General features: G+C 47.5%; 1 protein-coding gene across 1 annotated transcript in view; it reads left to right on the top strand.

Moving 5' to 3' along the window:
* LOC143956107 (uncharacterized) overlaps nt 1-17,839 on the top strand; it is a 56,576-nt gene that overhangs the window by 3,382 nt on the left and 35,355 nt on the right. The window contains exons 2-5 of the mRNA XM_077466242.1: nt 7,230-7,349; nt 7,480-7,650; nt 7,739-7,862; nt 9,256-10,369. Coding sequence (XP_077322368.1) covers nt 7,254-7,349; nt 7,480-7,650; nt 7,739-7,862; nt 9,256-10,369 — 1,505 coding nt within the window. The 5' untranslated portion in view covers nt 7,230-7,253. The remainder of the gene's footprint in view (nt 1-7,229; nt 7,350-7,479; nt 7,651-7,738; nt 7,863-9,255; nt 10,370-17,839) is intronic.

The following is a 17,839-nucleotide window of genomic DNA, read 5'->3' on the forward strand; positions in this document are numbered from 1 at the left end:
AAAGTTTTAACCTTGTCTTTAAAGCTCTTGATGCAAACTATAAACGAACCTGTCTCTAAAAAGGGCGATACTGTGGTAGAGTAAGTCTTCTGAGCAGACCTGTCTGTGGTGGCAGGGTGTGTTGTAGGCGCTTATTTTAAAATTATAATTGGGAATTGCTAAAATTACGAGTCCCCCCCGGCTCTGTCCTTTAAAACGGGGGTGGTGGCAGTTAAAGGGTTAATTGTGTAATTAGCCCAGTGACCATTGCTCTCAGGCAGCCCGCACCTAGATTGTGGTCCCGCAAGCTGGAAAATCTTTGTGCTGGGGCAGCTGAGTGTGGCATTGTTACGTAAGTGACAGCGTGGTGTGAGGTTGGCCGGTCCTTCGTAGCCAGTTAGCAAGCAGGGCAGGGATCTGACACCCGCATTCATCACAGATGGTGGAGGAGATCTGTCGGAGAATGTAGTGTGGATGGTGGGATGAGATCTGTCGGAGAATGTAGTGTGGATGGTGGAGGAGAGCTGTCGGAGAATGTAGTGTGGATGGTGGCGGAGAGCTGTCGGAGAATGTAGTGTGGATGGTGGAGGAGATATGTCGGAGAATTTAGTGTGGACGGTGGAGGAGATCTGTTGGAGAATGTAGTGTGGATTGTGGGGGGGAGAGCTGTCGGAGAATGTAGTGTGGATGGTGGAGGAGAGCTGTCGGAGAATGTAGTGTGGATGGTGGAGGAGAGCTGTCGGAGAATGTAGTGTGGATGGTGGAGGAGAGCTGTCAGAGAATGTAGTGTGGATGGTGGAGGAGAGCTGTCGGAGAATGTAGTGTGGATGGTGGAGGAGAGCTGTCGGAGAATGTAGTGTGGATGGTGGGAGGAGATCTGTCGGAGAATGTAGTGTGGATGGTGGGAGGAGATCTGTCGGAGAATGTAGTGTGGATGGTGGGGAGGAGATCTGTGGGGGTATGTAGTGTGGATGGTGGAGGAGAGCTGTCGGAGAATGTAGTGTGGATGGTGGAGGAGATCTGTCGGAGAATGTAGTGTGGATGGTGGAGGAGATCTGTCGGAGAATGTAGTGTGGATGGTGGAGGAGATCTGTCGGAGAATGTAGTGTGGATGGTGGAGGAGATCTGTCGGAGAATGTAGTGTGGATGGTGGAGGAGATCTGTCGGAGAATGTAGTGTGGATGGTGGGAGGAGATCTGTCGGAGAATGTAGTGTGGATGGTGGAGGAGAGCTGTTGGAGAATGTAGTGTGGATGGTGGAGGAGATCTGTCGGAGAATGTAGTGTGGATGGTGGGAGGAGATCTGTCGGAGAATGTAGTGTGGATGGTGGAGGAAATCTGTCGGAGAATGTAGTGTGGCTGGTTGAAGAGAGCTGTCGGAGAATGTAGTGTGGATGGTGGAGGAGATCTGTCGGAGAATGTAGTGTGGATGGTGGAGGAGATCTGTTGGAGAATGTAGTGTGGATGGTGGAGGAGAGCTGTCAGAGAATGTAGTGTGGATGGTGGAGGAGAGCTGTCGGAGAATGTAGTGTGGATGGTGGAGGAGAGCTGTCGGAGAATGTAGTGTGGATGGTGGGAGGAGATCTGTGGGGGTATGTAGTGTGGATGGTGGAGGAGAGCTGTCGGAGAATGTAGTGTGGATGGTGGAGGAGAGCTGTCGGAGAATGTAGTGTGGATGGTGGAGGAGATCTGTCGGAGAATGTAGTGTGGATGGTGGAGGAGATCTGTCGGAGAATGTAGTGTGGATGGTGGAGGAGATCTGTCGGAGAATGTAGTGTGGATGGTGGAGGAGATCTGTCGGAGAATGTAGTGTGGATGGTGGGGGAGAGCTGTCGGAGAATGTAGTGTGGATGGTGGAGGAGAGCGGTCGGAGAATGTAGTGTGGATGGTGGAGGAGATCTGTCGGAGAATGTAGTGTGGATGGTGGAGGAGATCTGTCGGAGAATGTAGTGTGGATGGTGGAGGAGATCTGTCAGAGAATGTAGTGTGGATGGTGGAGGAGATCTGTCGGAGAATGTAGTGTGGATGGTGGGAGGAGGTCTGTCGGAGAATGTAGTGTGGATGGTGGAGGAGATCTGTCGGAGAATGTAGTGTGGATGGTGGGAGGAGGTCTGTCGGAGAATGTAGTGTGGATGGTGGAGAGCTATCGGAGAATGTAGTGCGGATGGTGGAGGAGAGCTGTTGGAGAATGTAGTGTGGATGGTGGAGGAGATCTGTCGGAGAATGTAGTGTGGATGGTGGAGGAGATCTGTCGGAGAATGTAGTGTGGTTGGTGGGGGAGATCTGTCGGAGAATGTAGTGTGGATGGTGGAGGAGAGCTGTCGGAGAATGTAGTGTGGATGATGGAGGAGATCTGTCGGAGAATGTAGTGTGGATGGTGGAGGAGATCTGTCGGAGAATGTAGTGTGGATGGTGGGAGGAGATCTGTCGGAGAATGTAGTGTGGATGGTGGAGGAGATCTGTCGGAGAATGTAGTGTGGATGGTGGAGGAGATCTGTCGGAGAATGTAGTGTGGATGGTGGGAGGAGATCTGTCGGAGAATGTAGTGTGGATGGTGGGAGGAGATCTGTCGGAGAATGTAGTGTGGATGGTGGGAGGAGATCTGTCGGAGAATGTAGTGTGGATGGTGGGAGGAGATCTGTCGGAGAATGTAGTGTGGATGGTGGAGGAGAGCTGTCGGAGAATGTAGTGTGGATGGGGGAGGAGTTCTGTCGGAGAATGTAGTGTGGATTGTGGGAGGAGTTCTGTCGGAGAATGTAGTGTGGATGGTGGGGGAGAGCTGTCGGAGAATGTAGTGTGGATGGTGGGAGGAGATCTGTCGGAGAATGTAGTGCGGATGGTGGGAGGAGATCTGTCGGAGAATGTAGTGTGGATGGTGGAGGAGATCTGTCGGAGAATGTAGTGTGGATGGTGGGAGGAGAGCTGTCGGAGAATGTAGTGTGGATGGTGGAGGAGATCTGTCGGAGAATGTAGTGTGGATGGTGGAGGAGATCTGTCGGAGAATGTAGTGTGGATGGTGGGAGGAGGTCTGTCGGAGAATGTAGTGTGGATGGTGGAGAGCTATCGGAGAATGTAGTGTGGATGGTGGAGGAGATCTGTTGGAGAATGTAGTGTGGATGGTGGAGGAGATCTGTCGGAGAATGTAGTGTGGATGGTGGGTGGAGATCTGTCAGAGAATGTAGTGTGGATGGTGGAGGAGATCTGTCGGAGAATGTAGTGTGGATGGTGGAGGAGATCTGTCGGAGAATGTAGTGTGGATGGTGGAGGAGATCTGTCGGAGAATGTAGTGTGGATGGTGGGAGGAGATCTGTCGGAGAATGTAGTGTGGATGGTGGAGGAGATCTGTCGGAGAATGTAGTGTGGATGGTGGAGGAGATCTGTCGGAGAATGTAGTGTGGTTGGTGGGGGAGATCTGTCGGAGAATGTAGTGTGGATGGTGGAGGAGAGCTGTCGGAGAATGTAGTGTGGATGGTGGAGGAGATCTGTCGGAGAATGTAGTGTGGATGGTGGAGGAGATCTGTCGGAGAATGTAGTGTGGATGGTGGGAGGAGATCTGTCGGAGAATGTAGTGTGGATGGTGGAGGAGATCTGTCGGAGAATGTAGTGTGGATGGTGGAGGAGATCTGTCGGAGAATGTAGTGTGGATGGTGGAGGAGATCTGTCGGAGAATGTAGTGTGGATGGTGGAGGAGATCTGTCGGAGAATGTAGTGTGGATGGTGGAGGAGATCTGTCGGAGAATGTAGTGTGGATGGTGGAGGAGATCTGTCGGAGAATGTAGTGTGGATGGTGGGGGAGATCTGTCGGAGAATGTAGTGTGGATGGTGGAGGAGATCTGTCGGAGAATGTAGTGTGGATGGTGGAGGAGATCTGTCGGAGAATGTAGTGTGGATGGTGGAGGAGATATGTCGGAGAATGTAGTGTGGATGGTGGGAGGAGATCTGTCGGAGAATGTAGTGTGGATGGTGGAGGAGATCTGTCGGAGAATGTAGTGTGGATGGTGGGAGGAGATCTGTCGGAGAATGTAGTGTGGATGGTGGAGGAGATCTGTCGGAGAATGTAGTGTGGATGGTGGGAGGAGATCTGTCGGAGAATGTAGTGTGGATGGTGGAGGAGATCTGTCGGAGAATGTAGTGTGGATGGTGGGAGGAGATCTGTCGGAGAATGTAGTGTGGATGGTGGAGGAGATCTGTCGGAGAATGTAGTGTGGATGGTGGAGGAGATCTGTCGGAGAATGTAGTGTGGATGGTGGGAGGAGAGCTGTCGGAGAATGTACTGTGGATAGTGGAGGAGATATGTCGGAGAATGTAGTGTGGATGGTGGAGGAGATCTGTCGGAGAATGTAGTGTGGATGGTGGAGGAGATCTGTCGGAGAATGTAGTGTGGATGGTGGAGGAGATCTGTCGGAGAATGTAGTGTAGATGGTGGGGGAGAACTGTCGGAGAATGTAGTGTGGATGGTGGAGGAGATCTGTCGGAGAATGTAGTGTGGATGGTGGAGGAGATCTGTCGGAGAATGTAGTGTGGATGGTGGAGGAGATCTGTCGGAGAATGTAGTGTGGATGGTGGGAGGAGAGCTGTCGGAGAATGTACTGTGGATAGTGGAGGAGATATGTCGGAGAATGTAGTGTGGATGGTGGAGGAGATCTGTTGGAGAATGTAGTGTGGATGGTGGAGGAGATCTGTCGGAGAATGTAGTGTGGATGGTGGAGGAGATCTGTCGGAGAATGTAGTGTAGATGGTGGGGGAGAACTGTCGGAGAATGTAGTGTGGATGGTGGAGGAGATCTGTCGGAGAATGTAGTGTGGATGGTGGAGGAGAGCTGTCGGAGAATGTAGTGTGGATGGTGGAGGAGATCTGTTGGAGAATGTAGTGTGGATGGTGGAGGAGAGCTGTCGGAGAATGTAGTGTGGATGGTGGAGGAGATCTGTCGGAGAATGTAGTGTGGATGGTGGAGGAGATCTGTCGGAGAATGTAGTGTGGATGGTGGAGGAGATCTGTCGGAGAATGTAGTGTGGATGGTGGGAGGAGAGCTGTCGGAGAATGTTGTGTGGATGGTGGAGGAGATCTGTCGGAGAATGTAGTGTGGATGGTGGAGGAGATCTGTTGGAGAATGTAGTGTGGATGGTGGAGGAGATCTGTCGGATAATGTAGTGTGGATGGTGGAGAAGATCTGTCGGAGAATGTAGTGTGGATGGTGGAGGAGAGCTGTCGGAGAATGTAGTGTGGATGGTGGAGGAGATCTGTCGGAGAATGTAGTGTGGATGGTGGGAGGAGATCTGTCGGAGAATGTAGTGTGGATGATGGAGGAGAGCTGTCGGAGAATGTAGTGTGGATGGTGGAGGAGATCTGTCGGAGAATGTAGTGTGGATGGGGGAGGAGATCTGTCGGAGAATGTAGTGTGGATGGTGGAGGAGATCTGTCGGAGAATGTAGTGTGGATGGTGGAGGAGATCTGTCGGAGAATGTAGTGTGGATGGTGGAGGAGATCTGTCGGAGAATGTAGTGTGGATGGTGGAGGAGATCTGTCGGAGAATGTAGTGTGGATGGTGGGGGAGATCTGTCGGAGAATGTAGTGTGGAAGGTCCCATATGACCTGATATAGGGGTGTGTGGACTTGAAATGTTAGAAATGTTAGAAATTATCTGAGGAAACTAAATATGTCCGTATTATGGCTGTGCTATTATTGCTTTGGAAGTTATAAAACATGAAACCTGTACTTGTTACTCACTCTGTGTGTGGGGGTGGGGTCAGTTGTCCATCTGTGTTGAAGACGAGAAGGAGGTGCTTTCCAATGGAGGAGAGCAGGTCAGTGTGTGTGATAGGAAAGTTGCTGCAGTTACGCTGTTGCCGGGTCCTGGCAGATAACAGATGGATTTCTGGTAAAGCCGGTGCCCAGAATCTTATCGGAACATTGGAAGACGGAAGCTGGGCTCTGGCTGCAGACACAGACGACTCGTTTTGTCTGCTTCATCTGTACAGGATTGTGCCGTGGGAGATAAGGAAGGACGGTGTGTGCTGAGAACGGGAGGTGATCTGTGTCTCCAATCTGAATTGCATTGTTCATGCTTTCTCTCCGAGCTCTCTGTCCACCCCCATGGGGGGATCTGTACTATGAAAGGGCCTCTGCACAGCTCCTAACTGTCCCTGATTTGGAGCAATGTCCCTCTGTCCCTCTTTCCTCCTCATTTGTCCCTCATTTTGGTCTAATCTATATAGTTGTATATAAAATGCACTTTTTATCTTTCAAAAAGTGTTTCCCGGGGCTAAAACTTTCATCCAATTTCTAAATTGCTGCATTTGTCATTTTTAAAAGCCAGTATAAAGTAAAAGTGGTAAAAAAAAAGCCCTTTTGGATTTAATTAACCTTCCTTTTTTCCTTTTTTTTTTTTTTTTGTTAATTCTCCTTTTAAGGGGGTGTGACAGGGGGCTTGTCTTATGCCTGCATAGGTTAGCTAGTAGGTGTCCCTCATTCCCATCTCAAAATGTTGGGATGTATGAGTAACCCCCTCCTTCATATTTACTGGGCCATGTTTTATCATCAACAGTCATGGCTGCCACCACAGCTTTATAGACCAGATACATCCTAAATATAGAACCATTTATCCAACTCTCCATCCAGAGCCTCTGGTTTATAGACCGGATACATCCTAAATATAGAACCATTTATCCAACTCTCCATCCAGAGCCTCTGGTTTATAGACCGGATACATTCTAAATATAGAACCATTTATCCAACTGTCCATCCAGAGCCTCTGGTTTATAGACCGGATACATCCTAAATATAGAGCCATTTATCCAACTGTCCATCCAGAGCCTCTGGTTTATAGACCGGATACATGCTAAATATAGAGCCATTTATCCAACTGTCCATCCAGAGCCTCTGGTTTATAGACCAGATACATCCTAAATATAGAACCATTTATCCAACTGTCCATCCAGAACCTCTGGTTTATAGACCGGATACATCCTAAATATAGAGCCATTTATCCAACTGTCCATCCAGAGCCTCTGGTTTATAGACCGGATACATCCTAAATATAGAACCATTTATCCAACTGTCCATCCAGAGCCTCTGGTTTATAGACCAGATACATTCTAATTATAGAACCATTTATCCAACTGTCCATCCAGAGCCTCTGGTTTATAGACCAGATACATCCTAAATATAGAACCATTTATCCAACTGACCTATGAGAGACATTCTTCACCCCAGTATAGTGCAAATAATTATCAGTTTATTATTCGTTGACAGAGAGAAGTGTCCTGTTTAGATCACATGACCACATCATTAAGAATGGACAAAGACCAAAGCCAAGTGACTGAGAGGATATTAGACCTCACCCTGGAGATCATCTACCTGCTGACCGGAGAGGTGAGGAGGATTCTGAGAGGTCACATGACATCACTCTTATCTCTATTAATAAAACACAGACCTGACCGGAGAGGTGAGGAGGATTCTGGGAAGACTGTATTAATAACTGTTTCTTTCTCTCTGTACTCAGGATTATCAAGTAGTGAAGAAAATATCTGGTGATCCATTAACACCCAACAGCCGTCTTCATGGGACAGCGCCCATTACAGTGCCTCCCCCTCACTGCCTGACAACAGAGGTAACCAGTGCCAAGAAGGTTCTAGAAGTCACCAAGAAGATGATGGAGCTGCTGACAGGAGAGGTGAGGAGGATTCTGGGAATTCTGGGACATTATCCAGTAACAGACAAGGGATGTGTCTGGATGGTGACTGTATCATTGTGTGTGTCAGGTTCCTATAAGGTGTCAGGATGTCACTGTCTATTTCTCCATGGAGGAGTGGGAGTATTTAGAAGGACACAAGGATCTCTACAAGGACGTCATGATGGACAATCAGCCGCCCCTCACATCACCGGGTAAGAGGAGACTTTATTGTAAAGGAGAGAGCAGTACGGAGGCTCCACCTAGATCCCCCATCATCTGATAAACACATAGAAACAATGTATTCAGTCAGTGTCCATTCCACAATATAACGTCATGTTCTCAACAAATGAGGTGGAGATACTGTACACCATATGAAAGGTCCATCTCCATTCCTCAATATAAAGTCATGTTCCCAACAAATGGAGAAAATATGATGAAGCTTCTGCGCTAGAAACCCCTGAGGGTGTCCTGTGTGACGAAACACGTAGGGTCAGAGTCTCAGCGCTGAAAGCTCCATTTCTATTTCTCAACATAACACCATGTTACCACCAAAAGAGAATAAGATACTGTACACCATATGAAAGGTCTATCTCCGTTCATCAAGGCCCATCTTGAGCCCTCAATACGTTACGTTCTCAACAAATGAGGAGGAGATACTGGACACCATATGAAAGGTCCATCTCCATTCCTCAATATAACGTCATGTTCCCAACAAATGAGGAGGAGATACTGTACACCATATGAAAGGTCCATCTCCATTCCTCAATAAAAGGTCATGTTCCCAGCAAATGAGGAGGAGATACTGTACACCATATGAAAGGTCCATCTCCATTCCTCAATATAACGTCATGTTCCCAACAAATGGAGAAAATATGATGAAGCTTCTGCGCTAGAAACCCCTGAGGGTGTCCTGTTGGACGAAACACGTAGGGTCAGAGTCTCAGCGCTGAAAGCTCCATTTCTATTTCTTAACATAACACCATGTTACCACCAAAAGAGAATAAGATACTGTACACCATATGAAAGGTCCATCTCCGTTCATCAAGGCCCATCTTGAGCCCTCAATACGTTACGTTCTCAACAAATGAGGAGGAGATACTGTACACCATATGAAAGGTCCATCTCCATTCCTCAATATAACGTCATGTTCCCAACAAATGAGGAGGAGATACTGTACACCATATGAAAGGTCCATCTCCATTCCTCAATATAACGTCATGTTCCCAACAAATGAGGAGGAGATACTGTACACCATATGAAAGGTCCATCTCCATTCCCCAATATAACGTCATGTTCCCAACAAATGAGGAGGAGATACTGTACACCATATGAAAGGTCCATCTCCATTCCTCAATATAACAATCTTTTATGGAAAATTGGAGGAAGGTCAATCTCTAATCTTCACCAAAACCATGTCCCCAAAGCACAAACCCCGTCATCCTGTATGGTTTGGTTGTATTCTGTCCTTTATCCATATTGTATTTATATTTTTATTGTCATGACGAAGGTTTTTTAAAACTTTTTAGTGCTAGATCAACATATAAGATTTCTGAATGAAATGCATGAATAATATTTATAAAATTGAATTAAAAAATGATTTTCCAGCAGGCGGACGCTGTGTTCGGAATATCTCTGAAGGATGTCTGATGTCATCTCCAAATTCTAATGACAAATCTGATGACATCACAGAACACTTTCCAGGAGAAAACTTTATTGCTCAGAATACACCGAGATCAATGGATCCCTCCAATCCTCAGGACTCCTCTGATACATCACATGATGTGACTCCAGAGACTCATCCAAGATCTGATTCTAAGGACAGGTCAACCGATCCATCTAATGCCAAGAAATCTTCCTTAAGCCAAGAAGAAGTCTCCGCAGGAGAGAGTTCATTGTCATGTCCGGTGTGCAGAAAATCCTTCACTAAAAACAGAAACCTTCTTAGACATCAGAGAATTCACTTGGGGGAGCGTCCTTATTCGTGTTTAGAGTGCGAGAAATCTTTTACTCAGAAAGGATACCTAAATCAACACCAGAGAACTCACACTGGTGAGCGTCCATATTTGTGCTCAGAGTGCGGGAAATCTTTCCATAAAAACGCCAACCTTCGTAATCACCAGAGGATTCACACGGGTGAACGTCCCTATTTGTGTTCAGAGTGCGGGAAATGTTTCAGTTGGAAAGGCGACCTGCTTATACACCAAAGAAGCCACACGGGCGACCTTCCTTTTTCATGTGCAGAGTGTGGTAAATGTTTCCTAGAGAAAGGAAGGCTCCGTAATCACCTTAGAGTTCACACAGGTCAGCGTCCCTATGCATGTCTAGAGTGCGGGAAATGTTTCACTGCGAAAGCAACTCTTCTGAAGCACCACAGAATTCACATGGGTGACTTTCCTTTTTCATGTCCAGAGTGTGGGAAATGTTTCAGTGAGAAAAAGACTCTTGTTACACACCAGACAGTTCACACCCGGGAGCGCCCCTATCCATGCTCAGAGTGTGGAAAATGTTTCGCTTACAAGGGGAACCTGGTTACACACCAGAAAATTCACATGGGCGAACGTCCTTTTTCATGCTCGGAGTGCGGGAAATGCTTCAGTCAGAAGGCGAGCCTTCTTAGACACCAGAGATATCACACGGGAGAGCGTCCCTATTCATGTTCAGAGTGCGGGAGAGGCTTCACCGAGAAGAGAAGCCTCGTTAGACACCAGGGAACTCACACAGGCTAACAAGGCAGGAAGATTGGGAGCCCCTCAGAACAACCATAATAGTAATGTAGACCCAGGAACTCTAGAGGTATAAGGACACCAGGGAACTTTCGTAACCCCATGAGCCTCAGATTATGTGGGGGGGAGGGGTAGACTCAAGGGGCGCCACAAAGTATTAAGGGCATAGCGAACCACTGAGGTGTTTTTGAGGGTGTAATTTAACAGTCATTGGTCCTGAAAGTATTACCTTTTTATAGCAAAAACACCACAAGAAATGGCGCCGTAGGACTAGTAACCACTTAAGCACCAAGCCTCTTTTTGATATTTATTGTTTACAAGTTAAATACATTTTTTTGGGGTGTTTTTTTTTTCTAGAAAATTACTTAGAACCCCCAAACATTATACAATTTTTTTTCCCCCAACACCCTAGAGAATAAAATGGCGGTCGTTGCAATACTTTCTATCACACCGTATTTGCGCAGCGGTCTTACAAGCGCACTTTTTTTTTGTAAAAAAATACACTTTTTTAAATGAAAGAATAAGACGACAGTAAAGTTAGCGCAATTTTTTTTTTATATTGTGAAAGAGAACGTCACGCTGAGTAAATTGATTCCCATGTCACACTTCAACATTGCGACAGCTCGTGGAATGGCGACAAACATTTACCCTTAAAAAATATCTCCATAGGGGACATTTAAAAAAATTCTACAGGTTGCACCTTTTGAGCTACAGAGGACGTCTAGGGCTAGAATTATTGCTCTCGCTCTACCGATCGTGGCGATACCTCACATGTGTGTATGTATGCGGGCGCTGCTCACGTATGTGTGTTGGCTTCTGCACGCGAGCTCGTGGGACAGGACGAGTTTTAAAATTTGAACATTTATTCTGGTTTCTAAACGAAACGCGTCGGGCTTGGCTTTTCTGCTCTCCACATTGCCCTGAATTTTATTCTGTGATCACAGTTTTTATTGCTTTTGTTGTATGCCTGGTTTTTAGAAATAAAAAAATTTATTTTTTGACCTACGCCATATGTAAGCATTTTTTTTCTTTACATAACCATCTGGATGAGGGTTAACCTTGTGGTCCAGCCGGTCTTCTCCACACCTGAGGTCCAGCCTTGGTGTTCCTTCCAACTGAGGTTTGGTTGGGTGGTTACTCACAACACCCCCTGGAGTCGTACTTGGAGGCCTTTGATCCCATGGAGTTCCGTTGATCCACCGATTACGGCACCCTTGCCTTTATGACTTCTTGTTGCTGACACTTGGGTCCACCTGTTCCGGTAAGAGTATATATCCTTCCCTTTTCGGTTGAAGATGTACCATCCTTGATTCTTCCCACGCTGGACAGTGCCAGCCTATTCCATCTTTGACTTCTCATCATTTGGTGGTTGACGCATACGGCATATGTGTTTACCGGTTAGCGCTACATTATTATTATTCACCAGCCCTGACTTCTAAAATAAACAAGGTTGGACTCTACTCAGTCGCCCATCCATCCATTCACCAGTCCTCTTTATATTCTAAAGATGAGATGCATGAAGCTCCTACAGATGTCACACAGAATATTCCCATTGCTGCCACCTCCGGTTCTCCTCGTCATGGTCACTGTGATAGACTTCATCATTTCGCTGTCGTTATCTTCATCCTTTTTATACAGAGGTCATCTTCATAAGTAGTAGTTAACCACTTGCCGACCAGCCGCCATCATTATACTGCGGCAGGTCGGCGCGATCCCGCCAACCGTCGTAGCTGTACGACGAACCCTTTAATCGGGAGCGAGCAGGTGCCGATGGTCGCGATGACCGCCGGCCACGAGTGATGGTGGGCACAAGAGGCCGAATGAGGACGTGTGTGTATAAACACACCTGTCCCAGTTCCGTGAGGAGAGAGAGATTGTGAGTTCCTACGAGCTGGGAACCACAATCTCTCGTCTCCTATAGTCAGTCCCCTCCCCCCTACAGTTAGAACACACACAGGGAACACAGTTAAAGTGGTTGTAAACCCTTCCCTTCAACTCTGTCCCATATGAATCAACATACAAATCCCTAATGAATACTGCTTGTAGATATCTCCTTACTTGCTTAGTATTGTTGTTATTCTTTTTGTTCTTTAGAATGACGTCACTGAGCATGCCCAGATCTCCCCTGATTTACGGCACAGTCTCTATGTCTTATCTATCTGTTATCAGGACTTCCTACGCCACAACACTGAACCCCCAGCAGGCTGCTAATCGCTCAGAGCTTCCTCCTACACACCATGTGACCTCACAGTGTAAAGCAGGGCATGGGACAGCAGTACTGCAGTCTTATCAGCTGAAGCCGATAGGACTCATACAGGCAAACACTAGGTGATCAGCACAAGTAAATACTATGAAATAAACAAGTCCGCTATGAACAGGGAAGCAGGGTTGCCATAGAAACATTGGATTGAGAAGGAGGCTTGGTTAACAGTACAGGAAGTGCTCAATGTAAGGGCGGAAATGCACCCCACTGTGGACTCAGAATACAATACTTAAAGTGGTTGTAAACCCTTACAACACACTTTGACCTACAGGTAAACCTAGATTAAGGCTTACCTGTAGGTCCAAGAAATATCTCCTAAACCTACACGGCTTAGGAGATATTTGCCAAAAGACAGGCACCGCTGTCTACGGCGCATGCGCCGTAGACAGCTGCGCGCAGGCGTACTGAGCGTGGCACCATCAACGGCGAATATGCCGCGCGTGGCGGCTCGCATGCGCGGGAGTGACGTCATCGCGGCTTCGCCAAATGACAGCGGCGGAGCACCAAGACCCACGAGAAAATGGATGCGCCGGAGTACACTGTAGATGGTGGAGGAGAACTGTCGGAGAATGTAGTGTGGACGGTGGAGGAGATCTGTCGGAGAATGTAGTGTGGATGGTGGAGGAGAGCTGTCGGAGAATGTAGTGTGGATGGTGGAGGAGATCTGTCGGAGAATGTAGTGTGGATGGTGGGAGGAGAACTGTCGGAGAATGTAGTGTGGATGGTGGAGGAGATCTGTCGGAGAATGTAGTGTGGATGGTGGAGGAGATCTGTCGGAGAATGTAGTGTGGATGGTGGAGGAGATCTGTCGGAGAATGTAGTGTGGATGCTGGAGGAGATCTGTCGGAGAATGTAGTGTGGATGCTGGAGGAGATCTGTCGGAGAATGTAGTGTGGATGGTGGAGGAGATCTGTCGGAGAATGTAGTGTGGATGGTGGGGGAGATCTGTCGGAGAATGTAGTGTGGACGGAGGAGGAGAATGTAGTGTGGATGGTGGAGGAGAGCTGTCGGAGAGTGTAGTGTGGATGGTGGAGGAGATCTGTCGGAGAATGTAGTGTGGATGGTGGAGGAGATCTGTCGGAGAATGTAGTGTGGATGGTGGAGGAGATCTGTCGGAGAATGTAGTGTGGATGGTGGGAGGAGGGCTTTCAGAGAATGTAGTGTGGATGGTGGAGGAGATCTGCCGGAGAATGTAGTGTGGATGGTGTAGGAGATCTGTAGGAGAAGTTAGTGTAGATGGTGGAGGAGATCTGTCGGAGAATGTAGTGTGGATGGTGGAGGAGATCTGCCGGAGAATGTAGTGTGGATGGTGTAGGACATCTGTAGGAGAAGTTAGTGTAGATGGTGGAGGAGATCTGTCGGAGAATGTAGTGTGGATGGTGGGGGGAGAGCTGTCGGAGAATGTAGTGTGGATGGTGGTGGAGATCTGTCGGAGAATGTAGTGTGGATGGTGGAGGTGAGCTGTCGGAGAATGTAGTATGGATGGTGGAGGAGATCTGTCGGAGAATGTAGTGTGGATGGTGGGAGGAGATCTGTCGGAGAATGTAGTATGGATGGTGGAGGAGAGCTGTCGGAGAATGTAGTGTGGATGGTGGAGGAGATCTGTCGGACAATGTAGTGTGGATGGTGGAGGAGATCTGTCGGAGAATGTAGTGTGGATGGTGGGAGGAGATCTGTCGGAGAATGTAGTGTGGAAGGTGGAGGAGAGCTGTCGGAGAATGTAGTGTGGATGGTGGAGGAGATCTGTCGGAGAATGTAGTGTGGATGGTGGAGGTGAGCTGTCGGAGAATGTAGTGTGGATGGTGGAGGTGAGCTGTCGGAGAATGTAGTATGGATGGTGGAGGAGATCTGTCGGAGAATGTAGTGTGGATGGTGGGAGGAGATCTGTCGGAGAATGTAGTGTGGATGGTGGAGGAGATATGTTGGAGAATGTAGTGTGGATGGTGGAGGAGATCTGTCGGAGAATGTAGTGTGGATGGTGGAGGAGATCTGTCGGAGAATGTAGTGTGGATGGTGGAGGAGGTCTGTCGGAGAATGTAGTGTGGATGGTGGAGGAGATCTGTCGGAGAATGTAGTGTGGATGGTGGAGGAGAGCTGTCGGAGAATGTTGTGTGGATGGTGGAGGAGATCTGTCGGAGAATGTAGTGTGGATGGTGGAGGTGAGCTGTCGGAGAATGTAGTATGGATGGTGGAGGAGATCTGTCGGAGAATGTAGTGTGGATGGTGGGGGAGATCTGTCGGAGAATGTAGTGTGGATGGTGGAGGAGAGCTGTCGGAGAATGTTGTGTGGATGGTGGAGGAGATCTATCGGAGAATGTAGTGTGGATGGTGGAGGAGATCTGTCGGAGAATGTAGTGTGGATGATGGAGGAGATCTGTCGGAGAATGTAGTGTGGATGGTGGAGGAGATCTGTCGGAGAATGTAGTGTGGATGGTGGAGGAGAGCTGTCGGAGAATGTAGTGTGGATGGTGGAGGAGAGCTGTCGGAGAATGTAGTGTGGATGGTGGAGGAGGTCTGTCGGAGAATGTACTGTGGATGGTGGAGGAGATCTGTCGGAGAATGTAGTGTGGATGGCGGAGGAGATCTGTCGGAGAATGTAGTGTGGATGGTGGGAGGATATCTGTCGGAGAATGTAGTGTGGATGGTGGAGGAGATATGTCGGAGAATGTAGTGTGGATGGTGGAGGAGATCTGTCGGAGAATGTAGTGTGGATGGGGGAGGAGATCTGTCGGAGAATGTAGTGTGGATGGTGGGAGGAGATCTGTCGGAGAATGTAGTGTGGATGGTGTAATGATATCACGTCCGGGACAGGAAATGTGGTAACTAGTCGCCATGTTGTGTGGAAAGCAGCCATGACAGTTTGGCTAAACTTGTAACATTACAGAAGAATCTGAACTCCCTCCTCCCTTGTCTTAGGAATCCAAAGCTTTTAAATTTTCAAATGGAAAGAAAGGTTCTCTCAGCAAAGTAAGCAGAACAGCCAGGTCAATAAACAAGGCTCAGGTTGCCTGGCAGGATATTCAGGCCTGTCATAAAACTGTCACCCTCTCCATTCAGAGAACTAACAGATACCGTCGTAAATTCCTCAGACCACATATAGTGCAGACAGATTAGTTTAGTTCCGAACCTTTAACATGTTTTATAACTTCTAAAGTAATAATAGCAGAACCATAATATGGACATATTTAGTTTCCTCAGATAATTTCTAACGTTTCAAGTCCAGACACCCCTATATCAGGTCATATGGGAAGCCACTGGGACCCCTTATTCCTCCTAGGTACCCCTGAAATGGGAAACCTGTCATGTGTGGACTCGTTTTGAAGCAAATATCACGCTGATCATTAAAATGGATATCTGCAGTCTATAAACAGTAGAGAGGCAGAGATATTGATATGTATCACAAAGTGTACCTGGGACAGGGTCATGAGTGTAGACACCTCCCAGCAACCAACCCCTAAACAAGATGGCCAGATGATTGGTCATTGGTCGCTGTCAACACCCCCTTTGATTTGACAGAAAAGAGGAGAGGCCAAGGCAATGGTCAGTTCTCCTTTTGCCATCCAAGCAGGAAGATCTGCCAAGTTTGAGAACCGATTACCTTTGCTCATCGATCGAACTCTGATCAACCCTCGGACATTAATTGCAAGTATTCTTCCTTCCCAATTCTACCTTATTTCTTTGTGGCTGTATATTGTATTTATTTTTTTGAAACATCCTTTTTCTGTAAATGTTTTATTCGCACCAACCTTGACCTTTTCATAATAAATCCTTTATGTTGAAAAGTTTTAACCTTGTCTTTAAAACTCTTGATGCAAACTATAAACGAACCTGTCTCTAAAAAGGGCGATACTGTGGTAGAGTAAGTCTTCTGAGCAGACCTGTCTGTGGTGGCAGGGTGTGTTGTAGGCGCTTATTCTAAAATTATAATTGGTATTGCTAAAATTACGAGTCCCCCCGGCTCTGTCTTTTAAAACGGGGGTGGTGGCAGTTAAAGGGTTAATTGTGTAATTAGTCCAGTGACAATCGCTCTCAGGCTGCCCACACCTAGATTGTGGTCCCGCAGGCTGGAAAATCTTGGTGCTGGGGCAGCTGAGTGTGGCATTGTTACATAAGTGACAGCGTGGTGTGAGGTTGGCCGGTCCTTCGTAGCCAGTTAGCGAGGAGGGCAGGGATCTGACACCTGCATTCATCACAGATGGTGGAGGAGATCTGTCGGAGAATGTAGTGTGGATGGTGGAGGAGATCTGTCGGAGAATGTAGTGTGGATGGTGGAGGAGATCTGTCGGAGAATGTAGTGTGGATGGTGGAGGAGATCTGTCGGAGAATGCAGTGTGGATGGTGGGAGGAGATCTGTCGGAGAATGTAGTGTGGATGGTGGAGGAGAGCTGTCGGAGAATGTAGTGTGGATGGTGGAGGAGATCTGTCGGAGAATGTAGTGTGGATGGTGGAGGAGATATGTCGGAGAATGTAGTGTGGATGGTGGAGGAGATCTGTCGGAGAATGTAGTGTGGATGGTAGGAGGAGATCTGTTGGAGAATGTAGTGTGGATGGTGGGAGGAGATCTGTCGGAGAATGTAGTGTGGATGGTGTAACGATATCCCGTCCGGGACAGGAAATGTGGTAACTAGTCGCCATGTTGTGTGGAAAGCAGCCATGACAGCTTGGCTACCTTGTAACATTACAGAAGAATCTGAACTCCCTCCTCCCTTGTCTTAGGAATCCAAAGCTTTTACATTTTCAAATGGAAAGAAAGGTTATCTCAGCAAAGTAAGCAGAACAGCCAGGTCAATAAACAAGGCTCAGGTTGCCTGGCAGGATATTCCGGCCTGTCATAAAACTGTCACCCTCTCCATTCAGAGAACTAACAGATACCCGTCGTAAATTCCTCAGACCACATATAGTGCAGACAGATTAGTTTAGTTCCGAACCTTTAACATGTTTTATAACTTCTAAAGTAATAATAGCAGAGCCATAATATGGATATATTTAGTTTCCTCAGATAATTTGTAACGTTTCAAGTCCAGACACCCCTATGTCAGGTCATATGGGAAGCCACTGGGACCCCTTACTCCTCCTAGGTACCCCTGAAATGGGAAACCTGTCATGTGTGGACTCGTTTTGAAGCAAATATCACACTGATCACTAAAATGGATATCTGCAGTCTATAAACAGTAGAGAGGCAGAGATATTGATATGTATCACA

This window comes from Lithobates pipiens, unplaced genomic scaffold (genome assembly GCF_037356315.1).
Source record: "Lithobates pipiens isolate NorthernLeopardFrog02 unplaced genomic scaffold, aLitPip1_a1.2 Scaffold_35, whole genome shotgun sequence".
Taxonomy (NCBI): Eukaryota; Metazoa; Chordata; class Amphibia; order Anura; family Ranidae; genus Lithobates; species Lithobates pipiens.